This window comes from Aulostomus chinensis, chromosome 1, assembly GCF_037954235.1.
Source record: "Aulostomus chinensis isolate RoL2024-O1b breed Wild chromosome 1, RoL_Achi_v1.0, whole genome shotgun sequence".
Classification (NCBI taxonomy): domain Eukaryota; kingdom Metazoa; phylum Chordata; class Actinopteri; order Syngnathiformes; family Aulostomidae; genus Aulostomus; species Aulostomus chinensis.
The window spans coordinates 67,968,111-67,995,903 of NC_141320.1; the positions used below are offsets into that span (position 1 = coordinate 67,968,111).

General features: G+C 47.7%; 4 protein-coding genes and 1 long non-coding RNA gene across 9 annotated transcripts in view; 3 read left to right on the forward strand and 2 right to left on the reverse strand.

The window, feature by feature from the left end:
• iqcb1 (IQ motif containing B1) overlaps positions 1 to 327 on the forward strand; it is a 38,864-nt gene extending 38,537 nt beyond the window's left edge. For all 5 annotated transcript variants that reach the window (XM_086202711.1, XM_086202712.1, XM_086202713.1 and 2 more), the window contains one exon: positions 182 to 327. The gene's annotated coding sequence lies outside the window, so the exon portion shown is untranslated. The remainder of the gene's footprint in view (positions 1 to 181) is intronic.
• Positions 1 to 18,402, forward strand: LOC147272920 (protein EFR3 homolog B-like). Its single transcript, XM_086202709.1, has 21 exons — positions 1 to 403; positions 3,929 to 4,005; positions 4,148 to 4,275; positions 4,344 to 4,494; positions 8,996 to 9,117; positions 9,245 to 9,394; positions 9,500 to 9,595; positions 9,684 to 9,762; positions 9,841 to 9,976; positions 13,844 to 13,996; positions 14,062 to 14,173; positions 14,242 to 14,466; positions 14,540 to 14,612; positions 14,757 to 14,918; positions 14,995 to 15,126; positions 15,236 to 15,303; positions 15,383 to 15,519; positions 15,587 to 15,678; positions 15,764 to 15,812; positions 15,961 to 16,067; positions 16,149 to 18,402. Exons 1-21 carry the CDS (start codon positions 118 to 120, stop codon positions 16,278 to 16,280), a joined length of 2,667 nt encoding a protein of 888 aa, XP_086058835.1. The 5' UTR covers positions 1 to 117; the 3' UTR covers positions 16,281 to 18,402.
• LOC147272921 (pro-opiomelanocortin-like) lies at positions 16,520 to 18,844 on the reverse strand. The gene is made up of 3 exons (XM_086202719.1): positions 18,458 to 18,844; positions 17,898 to 18,018; positions 16,520 to 17,071 (listed from the first exon to the last, which is right to left on the reverse strand). The coding sequence occupies exons 2-3, from the start codon at positions 18,012 to 18,014 to the stop codon at positions 16,619 to 16,621; spliced, it is 570 nt and encodes a 189-aa protein (XP_086058845.1). The 5' UTR covers positions 18,015 to 18,018; positions 18,458 to 18,844; the 3' UTR covers positions 16,520 to 16,618.
• Positions 18,413 to 27,717, forward strand: LOC147272922 (uncharacterized). Its single transcript, XR_015114999.1, has 3 exons — positions 18,413 to 20,591; positions 20,658 to 20,818; positions 22,445 to 27,717. It is a non-coding gene; the product is annotated as an uncharacterized LOC147272922 (long non-coding RNA).
• LOC147272923 (adhesion G protein-coupled receptor G7-like) lies at positions 19,870 to 22,463 on the reverse strand. The gene is made up of 3 exons (XM_086202721.1): positions 22,408 to 22,463; positions 20,642 to 20,798; positions 19,870 to 20,424 (listed from the first exon to the last, which is right to left on the reverse strand). Exons 1-3 carry the CDS (start codon positions 22,428 to 22,430, stop codon positions 20,221 to 20,223), a joined length of 384 nt encoding a protein of 127 aa, XP_086058847.1. The 5' UTR covers positions 22,431 to 22,463; the 3' UTR covers positions 19,870 to 20,220.
• Positions 27,718 to 27,793: the final 76 nt, after the last annotated feature.

Sequence of the window (27,793 nt, forward strand, 5' to 3'; positions counted from 1 at the left end):
TGAGGCGAAGCACTCGTTCTCTGTCGTTTCTTGAGGCGTTTGCAGTTTCTTGTTTGTAGTTTCTCAAGTTCCTGTTGTCGGAGTACAGAGGGAGGTGAAGGGTTAAGATGGCGAGGAATGTGGCAAAGCTGTTTACTTCAGTCCTGCCTTCAGTTCCCCTTCACTTTATTTTCCACCCCAGGACAACCGGACGTTCTCTCAGTGATGCCAGGGATCCTAAACCTGCCCCGTGGGCTCAACTCCACCTCGTTACCAAGAGCCGTGTCCAGTTTACCCAGCATGCCCCGCAGCCTGCCGAGGGGGGTGTCGCTGCCGTGGGCCGGGGCCGTACCAGCAGTCGGGCAGGCTCCTCGAAGGCTGCTGCAGGACTGCGGTGCCATGTTGGACCACCAGACAGCTGCAGGTAACCAGCAGTGCCTCGCAGGTCAAACCAGAGGTCAGCGCCTCCTCTCTGTCGACATCGTGACACTAAGTTCAGCTCGCAGCCGCCGCAGGAAGTTTCACATGAATGAATGAATACTTGAATTGCGTGAAGAAAGGAGCTCCGTGTTCAGCGGTGTGAGCTGGAGATGGGTGTTGTTCCTCAGAGTGACGGCACAGAGTGACGGCACAGAACCCGACTGTCCTCCCACCGGCAGCTGCAGCAGGTTCCTGATATGTTTTCATGCTGGAATGAGAAATAAATCCAGAGCAGATTATGGATGCTGAGCCGCCGCACATGGCGGGGATCACACACACGGACCTTTCACCTGCTCACATCAACGCCGCATGTGACTGCATCTCTGACCCAAGATTACCACGATGCAGAGCTCCGGGATTTAGAGCCACGCTTCATCCGCAGCCATGTAATCAGCAGAGATACAAGGCTCTTACCTGACAGTGAATAAAAGGGGGCGGGGCCTGGTCAGTGTGTGTTCAGAGGATTAAATGTGTGTGTGATGGAGTGAGAGTGGATGTGACTGAGTCGTCTCCATGTACGGTGAGAAATATTCATTTAAATTTTATATTCATGATTTTTTAACACAAAAACCAGAAGAATTCATAGGTTCAGATTTGACCGTTGAAACTGGGGCCGTGACAGTCGGCTGTCGTCACAGTGACGGGGTGACGAGGACGGAGCGACCAAATTACACGACCGTTTGTTTTATCACGGCGACTCCCTCGGTGTTTGTCCCTGCTTCCAGCCTTTGTGCTCAGCTAAGCTAAGCTAAGCTAGTCAGTAGCTCAGGACTCTTCTACGAGCCCGGAATGGGAACTGATCGTCTTTACTCTGGTGATGGCATCACGGCCATCACGCTGTGCTCACTGTCAGCCTGCAGCCTGGTGCCGTCCGTCCTGCTCCTGTCTTTCATTTCCTTCTTGTTATTTTCTGAAACGTTCCTGCCGTTCCTTTGAGTCGCTGAACTTCACCTCCACTTTCATGAATGTTTTTGAGAGTTTTGTCATTTTTCTGTCTTTTATTTCCACCTTTTTTCACTGGTGCTCCAACTGTTTAAACGAGAAAACAGCTGCTGACACACCGACAGGCTGGAGGAAACGAGTTGAGACAGTGGAGGCTGATGACGAGGAGGAATTTTAAGCCACGCCTCTTCTCATGAGGTCACTGGTAAGCTGGATGATGGAGTACCAGCGCTAGCGAGGAGCCAGAAGGAGCACTGAGTCGAGTTAAATGTCTTCCTGAGACGTGGCTGCACCCGACATTCCTGATGACGTCTCCATCGGATCCTTTCAGGTTGTCTGGGTCGACCTTTGCTACAGTGAGCAGAAGGCGGGGCTTCCTCCAAGCTCGCCATCGGAGTAATCCCTCTCACAGCCACTGACCTGTTGGACTCAAATTTGCGTTATTTGCCCAGACAGGTTCCCCACACCATCATGGTGGCTATTGATAGCCGTCCCTCCCCCCGTCATCCACCGTCCCGTCTCCAGTCACCAGTCCTCCATTGCTCCCTCAGGGGACTTCAGCCACGTCACTGTGGCCACTACACGGCGCTCCTTCACAAGATGTCAGCAGCCCTCCCAGAGAGGAAAGAAGCATGGACCTGCAGGAGGCTGACAGCTCCTGTCCCCTCCCTCCCACCCTGGCAGGTCACCCCAGGACCTGCTATCACCTGGACTGAGCAGGTGGAGGGAGGAGGCTCAAGTGAGACAACACGGAGGTTTGCAGCTGACGGACATCAGGAGTCCACCATGGACTGTATCAACCTCCGTGTGGACTCCAGAGTCCCAACAGGGACAAATCAGGAGCGGTGGGGAACAAAGGAGGTTCAAGCCCTCCTCTGGAAGGACCTCCTTTAGGTCCTCCTCCTCCAGGCCTAGAAAATGAGGAGAAGCTGAGAGAACAGGGGGCTCTGAAGATGAAGACCACAGAGGAGCCAGGGTGCTCCTCTGCACTGTTGCATGCTGGGACAGCAGGCTGAGGGTGGCAGACACGAGCAGACTCATCAACAAGGCCAGTGACCTCACGTGGGCGGAGCTGGGCCACTGTACTGGAGAATGTTGTCCAGACTGTGGACCATCCTGAATAATGTCTCCCTCTATGATGTGCTGGTTGGTCTCAGAAGGACATTCAACCACAGACCTGTGACACCTGAACGCACCACAGGAGGTCTTTTAGCTGCCAGACAGCCATCAAGCTCCCTGAGTCCTTCCCATCATCATCAGACCATAATTCACCAATCACACACACACACACACACATTTTACACACACACACACACACACACACATATATATATATGTATATATATATATATTGCAGATGTTGTAAGTTGGGGGAACAGTGAGACTCTAGACGAAGTTTACAGGGATACAAACCCAAACAGGTAATCTGATTACTGAGGTCCCTGGAAACTGACACACTCGCAGTGTAAACACATTATGCAACCAGCAGCTGGATTAAACTGCTGCGTCCACAGCTGCGCTGGTGCCTCGTGTGGCACTGGCGATACTTGCATGGACTGGCGTTGAAGACTTGTAGTAGATTTCTTACTTTGCATATCATCACCTTCTTGAATAAGTGAGTCAATCGACTAATTCCTCTGATGTTTTGTCTCCAGTTTTTTTTTCTGTTATAATAACAACAATAATCAAAATGATAACTTGTATTTATACATAGCGCCTTTCAAAGTACCCAAGGTGCTTTACATAAGTGTGAGAAACGGGTAGGGGAAAGGAGGGCGGAGACAAACAAACAAGAGTAAGGCAAACTAGGACTGGGGGGAAAGGCCGTGGTGAGAAGGCGAGTCTGAGAGATGATTTGCAAGTGTCCAGGGTCGTGGGTAGCAGATACCAGGAGGGAGGGAGTTCCAGAGTGTTGGTGGGGCCACCCTGAAGGCTCTATCCCCGAAGTTCTTCAGTCTGGTGGGGGGAATGGAGAGCAGGCCCAAGTCTGAGGACTGGAAATCCCCCCAATCAGCTGTTGCTGTGGAGAAGTCACAGAGCTGTTTAGCAGCTGCTTTCTCCAGAACCTTGGAGAGAAAAGGAAGATGTGATGTTGGTCTGTAGTTGGTAGAACTTCTGGATCCAGGCTTGTTTTTGAGGAGGGTTTAATTCCTGCTACTTTAAAGGACTGAGGAACGGAACCAGATACCAGCGCCACATATCTAAGAGGGAGGGGCTAACGAGGGGAGAGAGTCTTGGAGCAGCTTAGTTGGGATGGGGTCTAGGAGACAGGTGGAGGTTTAGAGGAGGACATTATTGAACTGAGCTCATGAAGGCTGACGGGAGAAAAACTATCCAAGTGTGTGTCTGGTCCTCCAGCTGCCTCTAAGGTTCTGGGTTCTAGGGGCCATGTTGTCAGCTGATGGCAGCAGGAGAAGAAGTTTCTCTCTAATCAGGAAATGAAAATGTCATGATTTTCTCGATGGAATCGTCTCAAGGGGCGGAGCAACGCTCACCTTGACTCACAAGGTGTCTCTGATGTGTGCAGGTGTGTGTGGCTGCTGCTGGGCACTGCGTCCTCGCTACAAGCGGCTGGTCGACAACATTTTCCCTGAAGACCCGCAGGTATGTTGCCTCTTTGATTGGCAGGTACCCCCTCCCCCCCATGAATGGGGTTGATCTGTGTTAACGTGTGTGTGTGTGTGTGTGTGTGTGTGTGTGTGTGTGTGTGTGTGTGTGTGTGTGTGTGTGTGTGTGTGTGTGTCAGGATGGGCTTGTGAAAGCCAACATGGAGAAGCTGACCTTCTTCGCTCTGTCAGCACCAGAGAAGCTGGACCGCATTGCTGCCTACCTATCTGAGCGGCTGACCAGAGAGCTTAACCGCCACCGCTACGGGTGGGTTGACACACACACGCACACACACAGGTAGAGATGTGTGTGAGACAATCATGGCCTCCTTGCAGGTACGTGTGCATCGCCATGGAGGCGATGGAGCAGCTGCTGCTAGCGTGTCACTGTCAGAGCATCAACCTGCTGGTGGAGAGTTTCCTCAGTATGCTGCGCCTGCTGCTGGAGGCCGACAGACCCCACCTGCAAATGCTGGCCACCAGCTCGGTACACACACACACACACACACACACACATATACAATGGGGGAAATAAGTATTGAACGCATTAACTTTTTTGTCATTACATTTATTTCCAAAGATGCAATTCATGTGACATTTCTTCCAGACACTGGTATGAACTCAAATAATCCACACATGAAAAGAAATCACAACATTCAAATCCATAAAGAATGATTATGTGGAATCATGTGCAATAACACAGGAACAAAGTATTGAACACACCATGGGAAAGCTGTATAGTTTGGCAAGGAAAGGCACCGTACCATCTCAAATCTGAAAGTAAGTAGTCTTTGTACTTCCTATAAGTGCAGACCAACATCAGCTGGGTTAGTGCTGATTGATGGCCCTATAAACAGGTTGTTTTTTCACCAAGTAGTCAAACAAGACACATCTCATGATGGGTAAAAGCAAGGAGCTCTCTCAAGACCTTCGCAACCTGATTGTTGCTCAGCATCAGAATGGAACTGGTTCCAGACTTATCTCCAAGCATCTGAGTATTCCAGTAAGCACCGTTGGGGCTATTATCCGCAAGTGGAAGAAGCATCACCTTATCATCAACAGGCCACGCACAGGAGCTCCTCGCAAGATTTCTTACCAGGGCGTCAGAAAGATGGTCAGAAGAGTTCTCAAAGAGCCAAGGACCACCCGGAAAGCGCTCCAGAAAGACATGGAGGCAGCAGGTACAAGTGTTACAGAGAAAACGATAGGCAATGCACTCCACCGCCATGGCCTCTATGGACGCTCAGCCCGCAAGACTCCATTCCTCAAAAAAAGGCATGTTGAAGCTGGTTTGAAGTTTGCTAAACAGCATCTGGATAAGCCTGTGGAATACTGGGAGAACGTTGTCTGGTCAGACCAGACCAAAGTTGAACTTTTTGGCTGTCATACTACACACCATGTTTGGAGGAGAGATGGCACTGCACATCCCCCAAATAACACTATAGGAACAGTGAAGTTTGGCGGTGGAAACATCACGGCATGGGGTTGTTTCTCATCTCCTGGTACTGGCAGACTTCATATAATTGAAGGAGCAATGAATGGAAACATCTATCAGCAAATTCTTGAGATGAACCTGCTGCCATCCACCAGGATGATGAAGATGAGACGTGGCTGGACCTTTCAACGGGACAACGATCCGAAGCACAGGGCAAAGTTGACTCTCCAATGGTTTAAAAATAAGAAAATCAATGTGTTAGAATGGCCCAGTCGATCACCTGACTTAAATCCGATTGAACATTTGTGGAAAGAACTAAAGAAAAAGGTTCACCAGAGGGCACCAAAGAATATTCAAGATTTAAAGACAATCTGTGCGGAGGAATGGGCAAAAATCCCACCTGAGCAGTGTGGGCGAGTAGTTAATACATACAAGAGGCGTCTGGAAGCTGTCATTGCAAACAAAGGCTTCTCCACAAAGTCTTAAACCAGTCTCAGGTAGTGTGTTCAATACTTTGTTCCTGTGTTGTTGCACATGATTCCACATAATCATTCTTTATGGATTTGAATGTTGTGATTTCTTTTCATGTGTGGATTATTTGAGTTCATACCAGTGTCTGGAAGAAATGTCACATGAATTGCATCTTTGGAAATAAATGTAATGACAAAAAAAGTTAATGCGTTCAATACTTATTTCCCCCATTGTATATACACACACATATATACACACACTATTACACGTATACACACACTGATAAACGCACACACAAATGTGTTAGCTGTCTGTTGTGTCTGATGATGACGCTTGCTCTGGGGGTGGGTTGGGCAAGTTCAACGCTCCTGCTGATGGTGCCATTTCTCATGGGCGTAGAGTCCGGTCCTTGAGCCGCACAGCCGTCCACAGGTCCCTGGTGTGGTCTGTGAAGAGTTTCTTTTGGGCCTCCAGTGGCCTGCTTTGTTCCTCTCAGTTGGCCGTAGAGGACTTGACTGGGCAGGCGGTAGTCAGGCATACGGATGGTGTGCCCTAACCATCGATGGTGTTTCTTGGCCACAGCTGCTTCCATACCCATTGAGATGGTGGTGTTGAGGATCTCTGTGTGGGGGACTGGATCTCCCTTGGACAGGCCGAGTATCTTCTGTAAGCAGCAGATGTGGAAGCCCTCCAGGATTCTGCTCCATGGAGCAGAGAGGAGATACACACTGTGTTGTAAACGGCAACCTTCGTGCTGGCCTTCAGGTTATGACTTTCAAACATCCTGTTGCGTCCAAAGGATGATGAGGCTTTATTGATGCGGGTCTGTATTTCCATGTCAAGGGAGCAGCATGAGGACAGAGTGGAACCAAGGTAGATGAAGTGATCCACTGTTTTAGGAGGAGTGCCGTATGTGAGAAAGATGGGAGGCGGAGCATGTTGGGAGGTTAGTTGACACATGACCTTGGTTTTTTGGGTATTGACTTGGAGACTGAAGGATTGGTAGAGGCTGGATATGACATTTAGGGAATACTGACTTGACTCTGGACTGTGAGCTATGATGGTGCAGTTGTCAGCGTACTGAAGCTCACAGATTTGGCATGGCGTGGTCTTTGTGTGTGCCTGAAGCTGGCGGATGTTGAAGAGACTACCATCAAGGCAGTGTTCCACATGGATGCCATCTTCGTATCCCATGATTCGGTGGAACAGGCAGGTGATGGCAGACAGGAGGAGATTAAAGAGCACCAAGGCCAAAACACAGCCCTGCTTTACGCCAATATTCACCTTCAAGAACTCTGATTGGAGTTCACCGGTGCAAAGTCTGGCTTGTATCCCGTCATGCATCTGCTGAAGGATGGTGAGGAACTTAGGCAGCAGCCCAGGTTTACTGCAGTGTTTCCAGAGCTGCTCTCAGTTGATGGTATCCTATGAGCTGCCTCAGGACAAAGACCACATTGGTAGTGGATCTGGACTTCCAAAAGCCGTACTGTGTTTCCAGAGGCACACCCTCGGAGATGTTCGCCACCATTCTGTTGAGCATGATCTTCGCCAGCGCTTTCCTGTGATGGAGGGGAGGGAGATTCCACAGCTGTTTCCGCAGATTGCTCTATCCCCTTTCTGCCTGTAGATGACCACAATGTTTGCATCTTTCCAGTCCTGCAGTAGGGTCTCATGTTCCTGGATGTGACAGATCAGGAGATGCAGACGGCGCTTGAGTCAGACCCCCCCCCCCCCCATGCTAGAAAACCTCTGCTAGGATGCCATCGGGTCCAGGGCTTTTGTTGGTCTAAAGACTTGCAATAGCCTGGTGAGTCTCTGAGAAGAGTTGTGGGTGTCCATGTGTTAGTGAAACTATGTCTGGGAGATTATCCAGAGTGTACGGGTCAGCTGGGTTAGTGTGGTTGAGCAGAGGACTCAAAGCGGTTCGCCCAGCGCGTGAGGATCCTATGACAGTCCTTAAAAAGGGTAGAACCGTCAGCTGATCGGACTGGGGCAATTGCACGCTTCCTGGGGCCATACACTGCTTTGGTGGCATCATAGAAGCCCTGCGTTTTGTTGCAGTCTGCCATGTTTTGGATCTCCTTCGCCTCCTCCACCCACCAGGGCATCCTCCATAGTCCAGAGAGCATGCTGGATTGTTTTTCTGGCCACAGAAAAGATGGTTTTCAGGGTGGGAGTGCCTGGGCAGGACAGGAAAGCTTTGTTGGCATCATGTTTGGCCTTAAGAAGTTCCTGTACCTCAGCCAAGTTACAATCAAACCAGTCTTGATGACTCTTTCTTGTCTGACCAAGCACTTCAGAGGCTGCACTGTGGGTAGCTTGGCACAGAGCGTGAACTACTTGCCCACCCCATCCCGTTCCCTGTCAAACAAGCCCTGTGGCGATGTGGTAAGGCAGATCCTTGGCCTGTGCCATCCGCCTTACCACATCGCCACAGGGCTTGTTTGACAGGGAAATGGGGGGGCGGGGCAGGCAACTAGTTTACGCATAGATAGGGATTAAGGTGAGGGTGTGCAGACCTCACTTCCAGCTAGAGTTGCAGGGGGCTGCCAGTGGTCCCGTCTGAAGTACTCTACCTATGCCTGTCCCCAAGCCATATTTGATTTTGAGGAGGGTCGCTCCCCTAGGGTTCATCCGCCTTTCCAGCTGTTGTGGTGCTTCTCACAGCTACCAACCTCTGCCTGGTCCACCATTGAGGTGTTTTGGCCGATCCATTTACCAACGGCTGGAGCAGAGGTTGATGGGCAGCAAGGCATGTCCACACAGCGATAGGTCTGTGTGCTGCGTCTCTGGGGCCCCCTGCTGCTCCATGATCCTGTACAACTTATCCTGGAACTGCAAGGTGCCAGTGACTGTGTGTGGCCACGGGGAGGCGTGTACGAGGCTTGGCAGTGGAGAGGTGTGTACCGGCTGAGGAGGCTTACAAACTTGGCTCCTCTTGTCACCCACTGTACAGGGGGCTACCCAGCGGTGGTAGCTCACAGCAGGAGGTAGCAAGCAGTAACACTAATACACACACACACATCCACACATATTAATACACACACTGGACAAACACACACTCACTCCTGTCTTTGCGTAGTTTGTGCGGTTCGCCAATATTGAGGAGGACACGCCGTCGTACCACCGCAGCTATGACTTCTTCGTGTCCCGCTTCAGTCAGATGTGTCACGCCGACCACCACGACCCAGACGTGCGCAGCAGGTCAGTCCAGCCTGCCCCCCCCGGAGTGCTGCCTCTTAAGGAGGAGTCGCTCACTTGTCCACTCACTGTGTGTGTGTGTGTGTGTGTGTGTGTGTGTGTGTGTGTGTGTGCACGCGCGCACTTGCAGGATCCGCATGTCGGGGATCTGCGGCCTACAGGGCGTGGTCAGGAAGACGGTGGATGACGAGCTGCAGGTGAATATCTGGGAGTCTCGTCACATGGAGCAGATTGTCCCCGCCCTGCTGGTCAACCTGGAGGAGCATGCACCTGCGAACAGGTAGGCACACACACACTTACCTAGGCTTATTAGGCTAGGACAGCCTGATTATTGTGTGTGTGTGTGTGTGTGTGTGTGTGTGTGTGTGTGTGTGTGTGTGTGCAGTGGCTCCCCAGCAGAGCAGACAGAGGTGTGTTTCAGGGAGTTGTTGGGCCGCGCTGCCTACGGACACATCAACAACGCCATAAGACCTGTTCTGATGTAAGACACACTTATGAATACTGCAGCAGTATTCCAGTGGTACTAGAGTAGTAAAGCAGTGAGAGTACCCTGTGAGTGTGTGTTGCAGGCACCTGGACCGTCATGGCCTCTGGGAAGGACAAAGCTTCGCCGTCCAATGTTTCCAGATCATCATGTACTCGATCCAGGTGACACAAATGTGTTGCAACATCACTCTTCCACCACGAAAAGCTCCGCCCACTAATGCCCGCCTGGTGTCTGTCCAGTCACAGCATTCCCACCTGGTCATCCAGCAGCTCCTGGGTCACCTGGATGCCAACGGCCATAGCTCGCCGTCAGTGCGCGCTGGCATTGTGGGGGTTCTGTCTGAAGCTGCTGTCATCGAGGCGTCAGGATCTGTTGGTCAGTGACCTGCCACATTGGTGTGTGTGTGTGTGTGTGTGTTTGAGTGTAAATGTGTGAGTGTGTATGAGTGTAAATGTGTGAGTGTGTGTGAGTATGAGTGTAAATGTGTGAGTGTGTGTGAGTATGAGTGTAAATGTGTGTGTGTGTGTGTGTGTTTGAGTGTAAATGTGAGTGTGTGTGAGTATGAGTGTAAATGTGTGAGTGTGTGTGTGTGAGTATGAGTGTAAATGTGTGAGTGTGTGTGTTTGAGTGTAAATGTGAGTGTGTGTGAGTATGAGTGTAAATGTGTGAGTGTGTGTGAGTATGAGTGTAAATGTGTGAGTGTGTGTGTGTTTGAGTGTAAATGTGAGTGTGTGTGAGTATGAGTGTAAATGTGTGAGTGTGTGTGAGTATGAGTGTAAATGTGTGTGTGTATGAGTGTAAATGTGTGAGTGTGTGTGAGTATGAGTGTAAATGTGTGAGTATGAGTGTAAATGTGTGAGTGTGTGTGAGTATGAGTGTAAATGTGTGAGTGTGTGTGAGTATGAGTGTAAATGTGTGAGTGTGTGTGTATGAGTGTAAATATGTGTGTGTGTGAGTATGAGTGTAAATGTGTGAGTGTATGTGTGTTTGAGTGTAAATGTGTGAGTGTGTGTGAGTATAAGTGTAAATGTGTGAGTGTGTGTGAGTATGAGTGTAAATGTGTGTGTGTGTTTGAGTGTAAATGTGTGAGTGTGTGTGAGTATGAGTGTAAATGTGTGTGTTTGAGTTTAAATGTGTGTGTGAAATTGAATGTGTGTGTGTGTTTGAGTGTAAATGTGTGAGTGTGTGTGTGAGATTGAATGTGTGTGTGTGTGTGTGTTTGAGTGTAAATGTGTGAGTGTGTGTGTGTGTGAGATTGAATGTGTGTGTGTGTGTGTGTTTGAGTGTAAGTGTGTGTGTGAGATTGAATGTGTGTGTGTGTGAGATTGAATGTGTGTGTGTGTGTTTGAGTGTAAGTGTGTGTGTGAGATTGAATGTGTGTGTGTGTGTTTGAGTGTAAATGTGTGTGTGAAATTGAATGTGTGTGTGTGTTTGAGTGTAAATGTGTGTGTGTGTTTGAGTGTAAATGTGTGAGTGTGTGTATGAGTGTAAATGTGTGAGTGTGTGTGTGTTTGAGTGTAAATGTGTGAGTGTTTGTGAGTATGAGTGTAAATGTGTGAGTGTTTGTGAGTATGAGTGTAAATGTGTGAGTGTGTGTGTGTTTGAGTGTAAATGTGAGTGTGTGTGAGTATGAGTGTAAATGTGTGAGTGTGTGTGAGTATGAGTGTAAATGTGTGTGTGTATGAGTGTAAATGTGTGAGTGTGTGTGAGTATGAGTGTAAGTGTGTGTGTGTGAGTATGAGTGTAAATGTGTGTGTGTGTTTGAGTGTAAATGTGTGAGTGTGTGTGTATGAGTGTAAATATGTGTGTGTGTGAGTATGAGTGTAAATGTGTGAGTGTATGTGTGTTTGAGTGTAAATGTGTGAGTGTGTGTGAGTATAAGTGTAAATGTGTGAGTGTGTGTGAGTATGAGTGTAAATGTGTGTGTGTGTTTGAGTGTAAATGTGTGAGTGTGTGTGAGTATGAGTGTAAATGTGTGTGTTTGAGTTTAAATGTGTGTGTGAAATTGAATGTGTGTGTGTGTTTGAGTGTAAATGTGTGAGTGTGTGTGTGAGATTGAATGTGTGTGTGTGTGTGTGTTTGAGTGTAAATGTGTGAGTGTGTGTGTGTGTGAGATTGAATGTGTGTGTGTGTGTGTGTTTGAGTGTAAGTGTGTGTGTGAGATTGAATGTGTGTGTGTGTGAGATTGAATGTGTGTGTGTGTGTTTGAGTGTAAGTGTGTGTGTGAGATTGAATGTGTGTGTGTGTGTTTGAGTGTAAATGTGTGTGTGAAATTGAATGTGTGTGTGTGTTTGAGTGTAAATGTGTGTGTGTGTTTGAGTGTAAATGTGTGAGTGTGTGTATGAGTGTAAATGTGTGAGTGTGTGTGTGTTTGAGTGTAAATGTGTGAGTGTTTGTGAGTATGAGTGTAAATGTGTGAGTGTTTGTGAGTATGAGTGTAAATGTGTGAGTGTGTGTGTGTTTGAGTGTAAATGTGAGTGTGTGTGAGTATGAGTGTAAATGTGTGAGTGTGTGTGAGTATGAGTGTAAATGTGTGTGTGTATGAGTGTAAATGTGTGAGTGTGTGTGAGTATGAGTGTAAATGTGTGTGTGTGTGAGTATGAGTGTAAATGTGTGTGTGTGTTTGAGTGTAAATGTGTGAGTGTGTGTGAGTATGAGTGTAAATGTGTGAGTGTGTGTGAGTATGAGTGTAAATGTGTGAGTGTGTGTGAGTATGAGTGTAAATATGTGAGTGTGTGTGAGTATGAGTGTAAATGTGTGTGTGTGTGTTTGAGTGTAAATGTGTGAGTGTGTGTGAGTATGAGTGTAAATGTGTGTGTTTGAGTTTAAATGTGTGTGTGAAATTGAATGTGTGTGTGTGTTTGAGTGTAAATGTGTGAGTGTGTGTGTGAGATTGGATGTGTGTGTGTGTGTGTTTGAGTGTAAATGTGTGAGTGTGTGTGTGTTTGAGTGTAAATGTGTGAGTGTGTGTGTGAGATTGGATGTGTGTGTGTGTGTGTTTGAGTGTAAATGTGTGAGTGTGTGTGTGTTTGAGTGTAAGTGTGTGTGTGTGAGATTGAATGTGTGTGTGTGTGAGATTGAATGTGTGTGTGTGTGTTTGAGTGTAAGTGTGTGTGTGAGATTGAATGTGTGTGTGTGTTTGAGTGTAAATGTGTGTGTGAAATTGAATGTGTGTGTGTGTTTGAGTGTAAATGTGTGTGTGTTTGAGTGTAAATGTGTGAGTGTGTGTGTGAGATTGAATGTGTGTGTGTGTGAGTGTAAATGTGTGAGTGTGTGTGAGTATGAGTGTAAATGTGTGTGTTTGAGTGTAAATGTGTGTGTGAGATTGAATGTGTGTGTGTTTGAGTGTAAATGTGTGAGTGTGTGTGTGTGAGATTGAATGTGTGTGTGTGTGTGATTGAATGTGTGTGTGTGTTTGAGTGTAAATGTGTGAGTGGGTGTGAGTATGAGTGTAAATGTGTGAGTGTGTGTTTGAGATTGAGTGTGTGTGTGTTTGAGTGTAAGTGTGTGTGTGTGAGATTGAATGTGTGTGTGTGTTTGAGTGTAAATGTGTGAGTGTGTGTGTTTGAGATTGAATGTGTGTGTGTGTGTTTGAGTGTAAATGTGTGTGTGTTTGTGAGATTGAATGTTTGTGTGTGTTTGAGTGTAAATGTGTGAGTGTGTGTGTGTGAGATTGAATGTGTGTGTGTGTTTGAGTGTAAATGTGTGAGTGTGTGTGTGAGATTGAATGTGTGTGTGTGTGTTTGAGTGTAAATGTGTGAGTGTGTGTGTGAGATTGAATGTGTGTGTGTGTTTGAGTGTAAATGTGTGAGTGTGTGTGTGTGAGATTGAATGTGTGTTTGAGTGTAAATGTGTGAGTGTGTTTATGAGATTGAATATGTGTGTGTGTTTGAGTGTAAATGTGTGAGTGGGTGTTTGAGATTGAGTGTGTGTGTGTTTGAGTGTAAGTGTGTGTGTGTGAGATTGAATGTGTGTGTGTTTGAGTGTAAATGTGTGAGTGTGTGTGTTTGAGATTGAATGTGTGTGTGTGTGTTTGAGTGTAAATGTGTGTGTGTTTGTGAGATTGAATGTTTGTGTGTGTTTGTGTGAGTGTGTGTGTGCTTGAGGGGGTGTTTGTGTGTGTGTGTGTGTGTGTGTGTGTATGTGTGTGTGTGTGTGTGTGTGTGTGTGTGTGTGTGTGTGTGTGTGTGTGTGTGTGTGTGCATGTTGCCTCCTGGTTTCTGAGGTGTCCAGTGACTCCAGGTCCTGCAGTGCTGGAGGTCATCAACACGCTGCTGCGACAGCTGCGCCAAAGCGTCCATTACCAACTCACTGGTTACTATGACAACGCCGCTGAACACGAGACCAGCTGGACGGAGGAGGAGGCCCTGCAGGATGCCGTGGTCGCCACCATTGGTGAGCCCTCGCTCTTCTTCAACTGTGCTAGTTTGCTGCCTGACTGATGAGCGTCCTCTGTCCAGGGTCCTTCGCCAACATGCTGCCGGTGTACCAGAGGTCAGAGGTCATGCTGTTCATCATGGGGAAGATCCCGGTCCCCGGAATCTACCCCGCCCTTGGCTCCCCCGACGCTGGGTACGGCTCAAGCAGGTTGGTGTGTGTGATGACATGGCGTCACGTGACGGCGTATCTGTGTGTGTCAGGTTGGAGGGTAGCAGGATGATCCAGGTGATGCTGCTGAGGTCCCTCCAGCAGGTGGCGCAGCGCTACAGCAGCACCAACCTGCTGACGGCGCTGCCCTCCACCTTCCTTAAGCCGCTGCTGTCCTTCGCCCTGATGGAAGATGCCGACATCCGCCTGCTGGTCCTCTCCATCCTCACCACACTGGTGGACCGCCGTCAGAACGCTGCCAGGCTCACCTGTGTCAAGTCTGTTGTGCACCCCTGAGTCACTTTAGGTTCAAGGTGTTGACTTTAGGTCACAGCCGCTCTCTGTGTCCAGGATGGAGCTGGACGCCGTGGCACTGCAGCTGAGGGACGGCAGCTCTCGCCAGGATGACCTATTCACCAGGAAGGTTCGCCGCACCACGCCTTGGCTCAGGCCCCTGCCCCCCCTTCAGTCCCCTCCCACTTTAATGTGTGTTTGTGTGTGTCTGTGTCTATGTGTGTGTGTTTGTGCGTGTCTGTGTGTGCGCGTGTCTGCGTGTGTGTGAGAGCAGCATGCTCAGCACCTCTACAGACACGCCTACCTCACCTGTCGGGAGGAGAGCTGTGGGAGGAGCCACTACCAGGCCCTCTTCACCCTGATGGCCGTCCTCAGCGTGGAACTGGCCAATGAGGAGGTTCTGGTGGACCTGGTCCGTCTCGCACTTGCGTTACAGGTGGGTCCGCCTCCCGCCCAAGTGATGTGATGATGTTGATGACCTCACTCTGATTGCCCTGTCATTGGCTTTTCAGGAGCTGGCATTGTCCAATCAGGAGAGTCTGTCAGTGTTCAACCGCTGCAGCATTCACAGCGTCTGCGCCGCCCTCCTCAACCTGCTGTCCCAGCACGGGCCGCCTTCCTCGCTCTGTCAGCACATCACACAGGTGAGACAGCCTGAGACCATGGGAGCGGGCACATCAGCATCCTGCTGTAATCAAGCATGTTTGTGCGTGTGTGTGTGTGTGTGCGCGCGTGTGTGCGCCGGTTGCACAGGTGATAGCAAGGCGCCAGGTGGATGCTCCACATCTGCTGCCAGATGCCGTCTTCAGTGACACACCTAGGTAGGCACATGTCACAGCCTGCTGCTCGGTGACACGCCCACCAGGGTTTACATGGCAGTGACTCTTGTTCTTCTGTCAGACTGCCAGCTGAAGGTGAGCTGCAGGTGGGTGGCGCCTTTCTGTTTGTCCAATCAGAGATGAGCGAGGCTCTGACAGCAAGCAGCTACAACGCTCTGGCCGAACGCCTCAGCGTGCCGTACGTTCCTCAGCTGACAGGTACGCCCCGTCTGGCCTCTGGTATCACCTTCCTTCACCCAACATCAACAGCTTTTCCCTGTTGTAGACGAGGACCATCTGACCAGGAGGAAAAGCGTGGTAGATGTGGCGTCCCTGCAGATGGATGCTGATCCTCAGTGGCGTCCACACATGCAGCAGGTACGTGTTCCCGCTGCCGCCTCTGCCACTGCCACTCTTAGTTCTGAATGATCTTGGCGTGACGGACGCCGTCTTTCTTGCCTAGAAACCGCCGAAGGAGCAGATCACCTTCCAGACCCTGAAGAATGCCGTCGGTATGTGATTGACATGTGTCCTCTCTGGAGGGGCGGTGTGAAGCTCCGTCGCACCGCCCCTCGACCGCAGCCTGACACAGGCCACACCCTCCAGATTTCTCACATTAACCATGATAACAAGCATGATGTTCTTCTGAAACTGTGCCAGAGGGCGGTGCACACGTGGAGGAAGAGGAGGAGCGCAGGCGGATGCAGATGGTGGAGCGGTTTCAGACCGCACCCTTTGAGGAGCTCGCCGCCCACTGTGGCGCCAGGGTGAGTGACCTGCGTGTCTGCAGGCACTTTTTGAACGAGTCGCCAAGGTTGTGTGGTCATGAGCCTCTTCCTGTCTGGCAGGCTACCTGGCTTCAGTCCAAACTGGACCAGCTGGACCTGATGATTCACCCCCCCCCGTCTCCACCTGGGCAGGTGGCGCCGCGCTCCACGCCGCTGCACCAGATGAAGTTTCCTGACCTGTGTGTCTACTAGACTGTGTCAGGGGTCATGACCCTGACACGCCCCCACAGAGACCAATCAGACACTGTCTCCAGGGGGTGTGACATGAGATGACGAGAGATGGAGGAGAGGAGGTAGGAAAGGAAAATAGAGGAGAGGAGGCGGGGGGAGGAGGAAAGGAAGAGGAAGCAGCAGGACTCGTGTGACCAATTGTGAATGAGTGCACTATGGAACTCGTGTGACCTTTGACCTGTGGAGTGTCATGGAATAAGGACACAGGACACGTGTGTCTGGCTTTGCAAACATCTTTATGCTTTGGTCTCATCCCTTCATCATAGTTTTAGCCATCATTAGTAAGATAAAGGTCTTCCTCACTCCTGCGTGTGTCCATCTTTGCTGATGGCGTTCTTGAAGAGCGCCATCAATGGCTGCTGGCTCTGCTGGTCCCAGCCCTTCACAGTGCCCTCGTAGCGTTTGCTGGTTGGTGGGCTACCCCAGCGGAAGTGGCTCATCTTGTAAGATTCATCCTTTTTCTGGACATCCTCTGGCACCTCCTCTGGTCGGTCCTGGTTGGCCAGCTCCCGCCGCATCACCTCCCCGGGGAACACCTCCGCAGACTCCTCCTCCACGCTGTTGGAGGTGTAGACCTTGACCGGGCGGCGCTTGCGGCCAACTGGCTTCCCCCAACGAAAGTGCTCCATGGAGTAGGAGCGCTTGGCAGGAGTGGAGGAGGGGTCTGATGGAGGGGAAGGCAGGAGGTGGGCATCGCCAGGGACAACAGGCGTCTCATTGTAGAGGTCGGCATGACACAGCTGCATACACTCCTGCACAGACAGAGGTGCCGCCATTTTGAATTGCTCCCCACTGCTTTATTATATTTGCCACATTGATCGAACCCCTCACAAATATCCATCCTCCCTCCATCCCTCATCCCTCCATTCATCCATCCATCCATCATCCCTCCATCCAGCCATCCTCCCTCCATCCCTCCATTCATCCATCCATCCATCATCCCTCCATACATCCATCATCCCTCCATCCATCATCCATCTATTCATCCATCCATCCATCCATCCATCCATTCATCATCCATCCATCCCTCCATCATCCCTCCATGTTCCCCCTCTTCTCCTGTTGAGGGTGGTGGGGGTGGAGCCTATCCCAGCAGCCTTCCCCCTGGACAGGTCACCAGTCCATGGCAGGGCCAACACATAGAGACAGACAACCATTGTCTCTCCCAGCCACGCCTACGGTCAATTTAGAGTCTGGATTAACCTGGTCCCTCTTGATGTCTTTGGACTGTGGAGGAAGCTGGAGTACCAGAGAGAACCCAGCAGGAACAGGGAGAACATGGAGACTCACCCAGAAAGACCCCGTGCTGCAGCCGGGGCTCCACCCACAACCTTCTTGCTGGGGGCCACGGTGAGGACCACTGCTCCACCAGGCTGCCCCCCCCCCCCCTCAAAAATGTATATTAGAAAAGTACTTGAAATAATTGACTTCCTTCTTCAAAAATATCTTTTATGGTTGCAACTATTCTGTGAACTCTTGATTTGTTTCACGGTCGTTTGGCGTTGCTCTTGTGTAACCCGTCACGGTTGGTCTTTGTGATCATACGCTGTCAGTGTGTGTTGTGGTTGCCATAGTTACCATGATGTTGCTCTCAGAGTCCAGCTCCTGGCAGCTTGGATGCTCCCAGCACTGACTGACGGCTCCTCTGGCAACACCCACAAACACCACAGCCACCAATAGCCACGCAGGACACATTCTCCTGCCAGCCAATCACAGACAAGAACTATGAGGAGATTTTGAGTCCTGCCCAACTATATATTCTTAAAACGCAAACATTTTTTCATAGTCATATACAGTATATATACACACATACATATTTGTCTAAATGTTTTATTATTCATATATTGACTGTCATTAATTATTTATAAATATATGACAGACGCATTCAGTCTTAAACATTTACATGTCATTCATTTTAATGTATTTAAACATGTTTTTAAAGCTATCTCTATATGAGATATTATGAAATTATGTCGTCAAATTTACTTAGTTTATAATCGTAAAAGTTGTATAATTTGTTGGTTATTATTAATAATATAAGACACAAATATTAGTTTAGAGAGCCTTGTGTACATGACGTGATAATAATAATGGTGGTAGCAATAACATCAGTAATAATGATGATAATTCCGTCCTACCTTGTCTTCTTGCTGCTGTTGTCTTCTCGTTCGTCTGTCAGAGGAGAACTTTTCTTATTTCACTGGAATCTGACAAACCGTCCGACTTTTATACCCCAACGATGATGCTCAGGATGACGCGTTGATATTCAGAATATCAACGCGTCATCCTGCTGGCTTCAACAATCGCAAACAGCAGAGGAGCGGATGTCAGGCAGCGGTGTGTGTCATGTCAAATGTCAGCGGGCAGGTTTGTGTGATTAACACCTGACTGATATGGCGTCAGCAAAGGGAGGCCGGGTTTCAAACCTGTGTGTCAAGGTGTACCGTTACACTTGTGTGCACCTGCTGATGGAGCAACCTTTTGTCTACAGACTCGCCATCACTAATCAATCAGCCAAGGGCTGGTCTGAGGGTTCCACGCCACCTGGGACCTTTCTCATGTTTGTTGAACACCAATTTTCCTCTGGGACCACCTCGACGCTACAGTGCACGAATGTTGCTCATGATTATATGTGTAGCCCTTTATCAGCTCACGTCAATATACTCTGGGCTGTTCATTAGCTAACGTTAGTATATTTGGAGCTCTTCATTAGCTTACATTCATATATTCAGGGCTCTTCATCAGCTTATGTTAGCGTAGTCAAGACTCTTCATCAGCTAACGTGAATGTATTTGGGGCTCTTCATCTGCTAATGTTAGCATACTCAAGACTCTTCATCAGCTAACGTGAATATATTTGGGGCTCTTCATCTGCTAATGTTAGCATACTCAAGACTCTTCATCAGCTAACGTGAATATATTTGGGGCTCTTCATCTGCTAATGTTAGCATACTCAAGACTCTTCATCAGCTAACGTGAATATATTTGGGGCTCTTCATCTGCTAATGTTAGCATACTCAAGACTCTTCATCAGCTAACGTTAATATATTTGGGGCTCTTCATCAGCTTATGTTAGCATACTCAAGACACTTCATCAGCTAAATGGAATATATTTGGGCTCTTCATTAGCTAACGTTAGCATACTCAAGACTCCTCATCAGCTAACGTTAGTATATTTGGAGCTCTTCATTAGCTAATATTTATATGTTCAGGGCTCTTCATCAGCTAATGTTAGCATACTCAAGACTCTTCATCAGCTAATATTCACATATTCAGGGCTCTTCATTAGCTAACGTTATTATATTCAGGGCTCCTCATCAGCTAACGTTAATATATTTGGGGCTCTTCATCAGCTCATTTTAGCATACTCAAGACTTCATCAGCTAACGTGAATATATTTGATAATATATTCCTCAACTAATGTTGCTAATACCGTCTTCAAGGCTCGACTTGTTTTGTGACAACAAATTGGCAGCTGAAGCCACAGCAACATTCTGTGTTACAGATTTGAAACAGTGAGGTGAAACATGCCAAGAACATGTTTTAATTGATAGAAGCATTGATCCACTTGGCTCTTGTTACATATATCTCTCAGGAAGAATCATTCCAATACAGTTATTTTCAGCATTTCACTCAACAGTATTTAAGTTTCTTTTAGTTGCGCCCTCCTGCTCTGCTTCTTTGAAACCAGGAAATTCCCTCCCCAGTACTTCCATGCTCAGCTTTCTCAGGTTGCCTTCACAATCAAATAAATATTTGCTGACAAAAAAAAAAGAAGTTTGGAAGCGTCGCACTTGCATTGAAGCTGCATTAATAAAACTAGTTGGGCCACTAGGGGGGAGCAGAACCCCAGGACAGAAGCAGGCTTTTCAGCTTTGTCAATGATGGTAGGAGGCGGGCTCCTACAGTGAGTTGCTGGAGGACTTGAAGTGGTCAGTCAGGTCTTTGTAGGAGCCGGTGCTGTTGGTCTTTCCCCGGTACTTCCTCAGACTGTACTTGGTGTTTTGGAGCTGGATGCTGACCGAGGAGACATACTGCATGGAGTGCTTCATGGCACTACGAAAACTCTTCCGCCTGGCAGTGAACAAGATGAAAATCTGAAAGCCCTGGAAGCAAAACCGGATGGGGTTAGTGTGTCTTGACAAAACAGAACAATTAAATTGCTCATCTGCAGATCTGTGACTAATTCTTCTGCCTCACAGGTTGATGCCAGTTTGTCCATGTCAGTCATGGACCCATTTGGTGAGGATCAGAAGCGTCCCCGGCTCTGGAGGTCAGGTTGAACAATGCTACTCATGAAGGAAGTGAGAAATGTATGAACACCTGTGTGGTTGTGCAGATGCAGAATAATATGCTGAAGATGAGGTGGGCGTGTCCTGTGGTGGTGAGAACCAGATATCCCAGCGTCCACGACAAACCCAGTAAGATGGCCAGCGAGAAGCTGATAAGGAACCTCTTCAGAAAGGACCAGCGCTTGGTGCTGGGAAGTAGAACAAACTGGTAATCTGCCTTTAAACCACAATTCTATGCTGTTTTTGTGTTAGAAAAATGTAGAAATGTATGCCCGTGATACTCTGCTGTTTATTCATTCATCCTCCACTGGGGAGGTCCACCTTAACTGGTCAACCAACTGTCAAGATTGGTTAATGCGAGTGGTTAAATAGTTGAAAGTGTGTGTCATATCGGATGCACGGAAGCCGCATACCCATCAATTCATTCAACCGCCGCATGAGGCGCACTGCCGTAGCATTCACAAGAGTGGGAAAAATACTGGATGGTTGTACTGACATGAACAATAACTTGGATTTCTGTAGTACATTGAGTTAGTTTAGTTTTCTGCCACAGGTGCTCAGCGCTTGGCTGCCGTGGTGAGAGAGACAGTCTGCGTTTAATTTCCTCCGTTCACCGCAGCTGCAGGTGTCTGGTGATGCGTGTGAATCCTTGCATTCTCTTGTTGTCTGTACTACCATTTGCATCTGGTAGAATTCCCTTTTTTGTGAAAAAAACATGTACATTTGATGTTTTAAGTGGGTCAGAGGCTCGCCTGCAGCTTAATAGTTAAAGGGTTCAGTGTTGGGTGGGGTGCCGGAGCCGGAGCCCAAATGTGCGTGGTGTGTCGTTGTGGTGGTTGGAGGACCCTCTCCCCAAAGGACCCATTTACCATAATTACAGAGAATTTGGTCAAAATAAACAGTCAACGCTGATTGGCCTTATATGTTTCTTTAACAGTCGAACTGTTTGAGGACAACACAATGGACAATTACCTTTTTTTAAGTAATGAGCAGATTTTACTGGGTGTCTTGGTGGGAGGGCTGGAACAGGTGTTTTTATTTGTCTCGACATTAATTGAGGGGGCGGGTGATGAGCAAGTGCTGTTGTCAGGGCTGGGAGGGTTACCTCGCGACCATAACACCTAGGTGTGACATCAGTGGGCGTGGCCTCTGAACCACGAACGTTTCGGGGCTCGATACGTCAGTGCGTGCATGTCTGTTGTGAGAGCCCCGTCGTCCCAGAGGACCCTAACTTCATGAAAGCAATGAAACGATTGCGATACATTGGGCTTAAATTGATGTTATAAGCCGTTTAGAAAGAATAACAGTTATAATATATATACATATATATATATATACATATATATATACATATACATATATATATGTATATATATATGTATATATATATATATATGTGTGTGTGTATATATATATATATATATATATATATATATATATATATATATATTAATCTACTACTTCAATTTCTGGGAAGGGATCCTGCTGTCAGGGTGGGGGGGTCCATGGGGGGGTGCCCTCCCAAATACACTATAGTAGACACAGTGGGTTAATAACCCTTAATAATTGCCTGTTAATTTTAGCAGTTAAAATGGCCGTCCTCGTTAGACAAATCATTTCAACACGTATGTGGACGATACCCTGCAGCAGATTTTCAATTTTCTAGAATTAAGTTGTTAGAATTAAAATCTAACGCAAAAATCGACTATCAAATGTTCTTTCTAAAATCCTTTCAGCATAGCGTAATGGTGGTGGTGGTGAGTTGGTAAAAGGAGGTAGTTATAATAAAACTTTTACCTGTTGATCTTGCGGTTTCTCATGCATGTTTCCACAGAAATGAGAACCAACAGAACCCAATTATAAATGAGGATCAGACCAACAGGAAGCAGGAAACCCCAAAACATCGGCTTCCCAAAGTCAAAGCGTTTGTGCTCATCCAGTCCCGACAGCCAGCAACTGAAGTGGAGAAAGACAGTTTTAGCAGTTTGATTAGTCCATGCTGTCAACTCCCCTAGTGGTGACGTGAGCTCCCCTAGTGGTGACGTGAGCTCACCTAAGGGGTGACGTGTGCTCCCCTAGTGGTGACGTAAGCTCACCTAAGGGGTGACGTGAGCTCCCCTAGTGGTGACGTGAGCTCCCCTTGGGGTGGCTGCACAGCTAACGTTTGAGTCCTCGCGACTGCCTGCGGCTGCCTGCTTCTCAGAGATCTCTTCATTTACAACTTACCTACAGTAACAGTGTAATTGTCCTTTGCAATGCCACGGTAGGGAAGACATGATGGTAACTTGAATGGATTCATGATTTGTCAGGACTGTCAGGAGTAATCAACTATGGGAAGTTTAAAACGGCATTGTGTGAGCTTCTGGCCTGAGTTACATTGTTGCAGTAGTCACGAAGGTGTTCTACAAGTAAATACTTGACAGTGTTGAAATTTAGTGCACCCACAATTCTTCCTGTCTGTATCCAAGAGGATTGTCGACTCTGTAGGTAGTTCCTAATGTGATTGCCACAATGACAGCTGGAACTCCTGAAAGGAAGCAGGAAGTTAAAGGTTATGGTGACAGATTCACTGCGTCTCATCTCTGAAATGTTGCAATGAACGTTTGTCCTGAACCTTTGCCCTGACGGGAGCTAATACATAAACCTGCTCATGCCCCCCTGCTTTGTTGGTTTGACTGACTCCTACCCAATCCTGTTGCAAAGCTGACTGGAGTCCAGTATGATGGCAGTCTCACACGGACCGTCCTGACCAGTAGCGCCAGCTGAGTGCCATGAATGCTGTTCCACGCAAAGGTGGAGAGCAGGAAGAACTGGAGGAGAGCCGCCACTGCTGAGCATGAGCCCCTGTCTGGTTCCACGTGTTTGTCCGAGTCAAAGATGATGTTGGTTTTAATGTCGATTTCTGGTTGCTGACCATCTCTGCTGTTATTCTGAACTCCAGAGAGGAAGGTGATGATGAAGGCCAGCAGGCTGACGCTAATGGAGAGAAGAGTGATGCTGAAGTTGTTGTTGCCATGGTGATTACGAGCTGATCTCCAGAAGCTGCAGATGACGAAAACACAACACAGGACTGTAAAAAGAGACTTGAATTCTTTTCACAGACATTTCAAGAGGACATCACCAAACTCAATATGAGCCTCTCGCCTTTCTGCAACAATAGCTGCTGATATCAAGCTAGGCTAAGGCACTTCTTGACTAAACTGTGCTATTTCTGATCATGATGTGACTCACTTCTCTCTAAAATGGTGGAGGATTGTCACAACCAAACCAAAAATAGAAAAGGAAAGTCCACAAATGGAAATGGTGTCCAGAGCCATCGCGTACTCATATTTCACTCTGAAAGACTGAAACACAAACATTTGAAATGAGCACCAAGTAACATCCCAGTTCTGCTTCAGTGTCTGTCAGTTACCAGGAGAGCAGCAAAATTGGTTGTGTGGTTGCAGAAACACTGCAGATGTCTGTCCGAACTTTTTCCTTTAGAACAGCCGTCAGTGCTCCAGTCACCCAAACTGTAGTTCCAGAAGACACAGGCAAAGTCGTGGAGTGATGAGCTTTCCATCAACTGCAATGGCAGCACAAACTGATATGAAACAAACTGAGAGAACTGCTGAGTGAACATGAGGCTGATAAAGTCCCTGTTCTGTATCTGTGAGATCAGTCAACCCTCATCTGGAATGTCTCGCTGACCGTCGGCAGGTTTACGATGCCCAACTTTAGTCATGCCATAAAAAGTGTTTGTAGTTCAGCTGGGACATTGAACATACACACACATACCATTTGGATCTGCAGATAAAAGGCTCGTAAACTAGTAAAACCAGCCGATTGCAAACAAGTTCACCCTGAGCTATCATTTTGTCGGCCAACGCAGCTTCATATGTCAATTAAAGGAGCAGTCAGTTAAACAAGTTCAGAATTTAAATGGGTCGTGTCAGAAGGAGCAGCCACACATTTTCCACTGACCTCTAATCAAAGCGGGGCTTCTTACCGTTGGCCTGAACAGCATCTCTACATGTTGAGGCACCACACCATGCTCCTGACCTCCAATGCTGGCTGACAGGACTCTGATGACAGTGCTGCGGCTCCTGTAGAGCTGTGACCTGAAGAACCGGTCATTCTGGTAGAGGACGAAACCCAGTGAAACATTGGAAAGCCTCTGGTGTCTACTGGTTTCTACAGACAAAAAGACATCAGCAGCTTAATAGATTCAGGAAGCCTCTGACCTTCTTCGTAACCAAGCAGAGAGGAAACTCACCTGGTGGAAATCGCAGGAATATCAGGGCGTCCGATATCAATCCATTCTCCACCTCCACTGACGACGTGTTGGTGTTCAGCTGAATCCGATTGGCCACAAAACTACCCGAGGTCCCTGAACACACCCAAAGACATGTAAAAAAATCAGTCACTAGAGGTTTCAGCTCTGACTCATGTTGCAAAAACTGAACCTAAGGTCCAGAATCTTTGCTGCCCCTCAGAGGCCGAAAAGTTCTTAGATGCGGCATCGTTCAGCAGAGCCTCTCTGCTACACCGACTGTTTCACTGACCATGAAGGTTTAACCAGTAATGCTACCAGTTAGACTGTTAAAAAGTTTGCATCATGGTAGATGCATAGAAGCTGCATATAAATGAATTCATGCATCCAATGACATGGTCATATTATCCAGAGACAGAGGATAACACTCAATAGTACTGAGGAGGATCATTTGGATGGAGTGCCTTCAAAGATCCAAGGTTGCTTGGTGAACGTGAAAGTAAACTGACAGCAGGGTCCCGAAAGTTCTGCAAATGTGCTGCAGGAATGCCGTGATGTTGCTCCCGAGAGTCTCAAGACAGAGCCCCTCATCACACTAACAACCCTGAGGCAGGTGACCCCCGTTTTATAAACCATCTCCTGTCATCGTATGCTGATGTGGCAGTTGCCAACTTCATCAGAACCACTAGCAAGGCGCTCGTTCACCTGTGTTTTCGGTTCGGTTGTTTGTCTCCGATTTACTTTTCTGTTTGATAAATCGGCATTTAATATTTTCCATTACAGGGGCTGTGATGTAAGTGGATGTAGAAAAAAAAAAGTCCATTGGCAGCAGCTGCAGGTATCTGATAACATGGTGCATGTAGTGTCATGTGCACATAAAAATGAAGCCTTTCAGAGGAAAAACATCGTCTGATGATGTTTTCAATGGGTCAAACACTAATCCATGGCCTTTCTAGCATCAGTTAGCAGATTGATGACCATTGATTGGTGCCGACTGGGCAACAGCACAGGTCGAATGACCGTCCCTCACGTTGATTTGAGTGTTTTGGCCACTTTGTCCTTGCTGACCTGCGAGACATGAGAATTGCACCCCCTGAGTGTTGGCTGCAGGAATCTGGGCTGACTGGACCACCAGGTTGGGCTGGACCACCTGAGACTGAGCTGAATTGAGGTTAGCACTTAGGCTGATGGACAGCTGGTCCAGAGTCCTGGTCAGGCTGGACGAAAAGACACAAACAAACAAGATGCCAGATTTAGACTTAACAAGTGTACTGATAGCACAGCTGGTTTTTCATTAGAAATGTTTATTTCCACATGCTCGTGCCTCCCTCTGGCAGCAGGACAGTATTACTACTAGGAAAAACATGTTTTCTAATCTAAAATGCTAACCATCCCTACCCCACTGTAGCGTTGCTTTCCTCTGTGATTGTGATGTCGGGTGAGCTGGCAATCAGCAGCTGGCTGACTGTAGCGACCGCTGCCACCTTGACGCTCTGCGACATACCGCATCAGAATTTCCATCAGACAAAATTCAATCAACAAAACATCAGACAGGTCAGTCTTCTATCTGTATGGGGTCAATACTGCATACTTCAGAAGCATTTGGCGACAGAAGCAGTGTGTTGGCAATCTCAGCTGCTGCTGTAAAGTTTTCGGCCGTCAACTCCTCGGGTTTGGAGGTCAGAATTTGAGTGCTGGTCGCCAGTGTTTCCAAATCAGCTGGACTAGTGAGCTGAAAATAGAAAAGTCTTAGCCTTTATTGACCCATATCAGAAAGTGACCATCGGTTGAACATGAAGATTTGCCTTGGTCATGGACCTATTTGCGATTTTACTTTTGGTTAAGATGGTTCTCAGACTGTTTTAAACAAATTAGAATAACCTGAGGATTTTAATGGTGTTCTCACATTCTGCTGGATGTCACTGAGTGTTTGGTCGCACTTGAGGATCTGTGGATGATGGTTGAAGCTGGGCGATCCGCTCGGCTGGAAGGTACATCTGGTGGATGCCTTTGGTTTGCCAACTGGAGCACATCATATATGTATACACAGTATATGTATATATATGTGTGTGTGTGTGTATATGTATATGTGTGAATGTATATATTGCCTTAGTGTATAAAGCTCATATCTGAGATTATATATCTCCGTCCCTCATATATGTGTACAGCCTACCTCAGTATACATCACTCACTCTGTAGTAATTCCACCTTATTCTTTCATGAATAGGTCTCGTCATAACTTTTGCTTAATATATCTTGTAGCTTCATATAAACCCTTTCAGCCTCAAATGTATACTGTGCATCTGTGCATATGCCTTAGTGCTTTGACAATATTAAATGTGCCTTGTACCTTCATAAATGTCCCACTGCTTTGGTTAGACACCTACCATTACTTGTTCCTTTGGGGCAAACTTCCTCAGAATATGCAAACCAGCTGATGGGAGTGCGTTCGAATGTGAACCCCTCCAGTTTTTGTGCTTCGCAGAAATTTTCTAATGGAACAGATTTTATTGCCTTGTTAGTCCCAGTCTTCTAATGGTTACTGAGAAACCAGCAGTTGAAGACACTTGTTTGATTGGATGCTAACGTCTAAAATTTGAATGTATATTTTGCAGTTCACTCAATAAAAACTTGAGACAATTTACTTACCTACAGAGCATGTCTCTCCAGTCCATTCATCAGGACAGATGCATACTCCGTTAAGTGATTGCCCCCCATTATCGCAAACCAGAGGAGTGGTAGTAAGGGGGGTAGAGGTAGTAGTACGACCCGGGGGAGTGGTGGTAGTCAATGTAGTAGTACTGGGAATAGTTGAAGTAGGGAAGGGAAAAGTTGTCCAAGGGGTAGTAGGAGTAGAGGGAGATGTTGTCCAAGGGGGGGGAGAACTAGAGGTTAGGGTTGTCCAGGGTGGAGTAGGAGTCGAAAGAGGAG

What these genes read in the sequence shown, in the direction of transcription:
- LOC147272923 (XM_086202721.1), bottom strand. Translation starts at nt 22,430, where the DNA reads ATGAGAAACCGCAAGATCAACAG. An exon ending in AGAAACCGCAAGATCAACAG is followed by an intron (nt 20,799 to 22,407) that starts GTAAAAGTTTTA and finishes TCTACTTCCCAG; the next exon opens with CACCAAGCGCTGGTCCTTTC. An exon ending in GCATCTGCACAACCACACAG is followed by an intron (nt 20,425 to 20,641) that starts GTGTTCATACAT and finishes TTTTGCTTCCAG; the next exon opens with GGCTTTCAGATTTTCATCTT.
- LOC147272920 (XM_086202709.1), top strand. Translation starts at nt 118, where the DNA reads ATGTGGCAAAGCTGTTTACTTCAGTCCTGCCTTCAGTTCCCCTTCACT. An exon ending in GACCCAGACGTGCGCAGCAG is followed by an intron (nt 9,118 to 9,244) that starts GTCAGTCCAGCC and finishes GCGCACTTGCAG; the next exon opens with GATCCGCATGTCGGGGATCT. An exon ending in GCCATAAGACCTGTTCTGAT is followed by an intron (nt 9,596 to 9,683) that starts GTAAGACACACT and finishes TGTGTGTTGCAG; the next exon opens with GCACCTGGACCGTCATGGCC.
- LOC147272921 (XM_086202719.1), bottom strand. Translation starts at nt 18,014, where the DNA reads ATGTGTCCTGCGTGGCTATTGGTGGCTGTGGTGTTTGTGGGTGTTGCC. An exon ending in ACTCTGAGAGCAACATCATG is followed by an intron (nt 17,072 to 17,897) that starts GTAACTATGGCA and finishes CTGTCTGTGCAG; the next exon opens with GAGTGTATGCAGCTGTGTCA.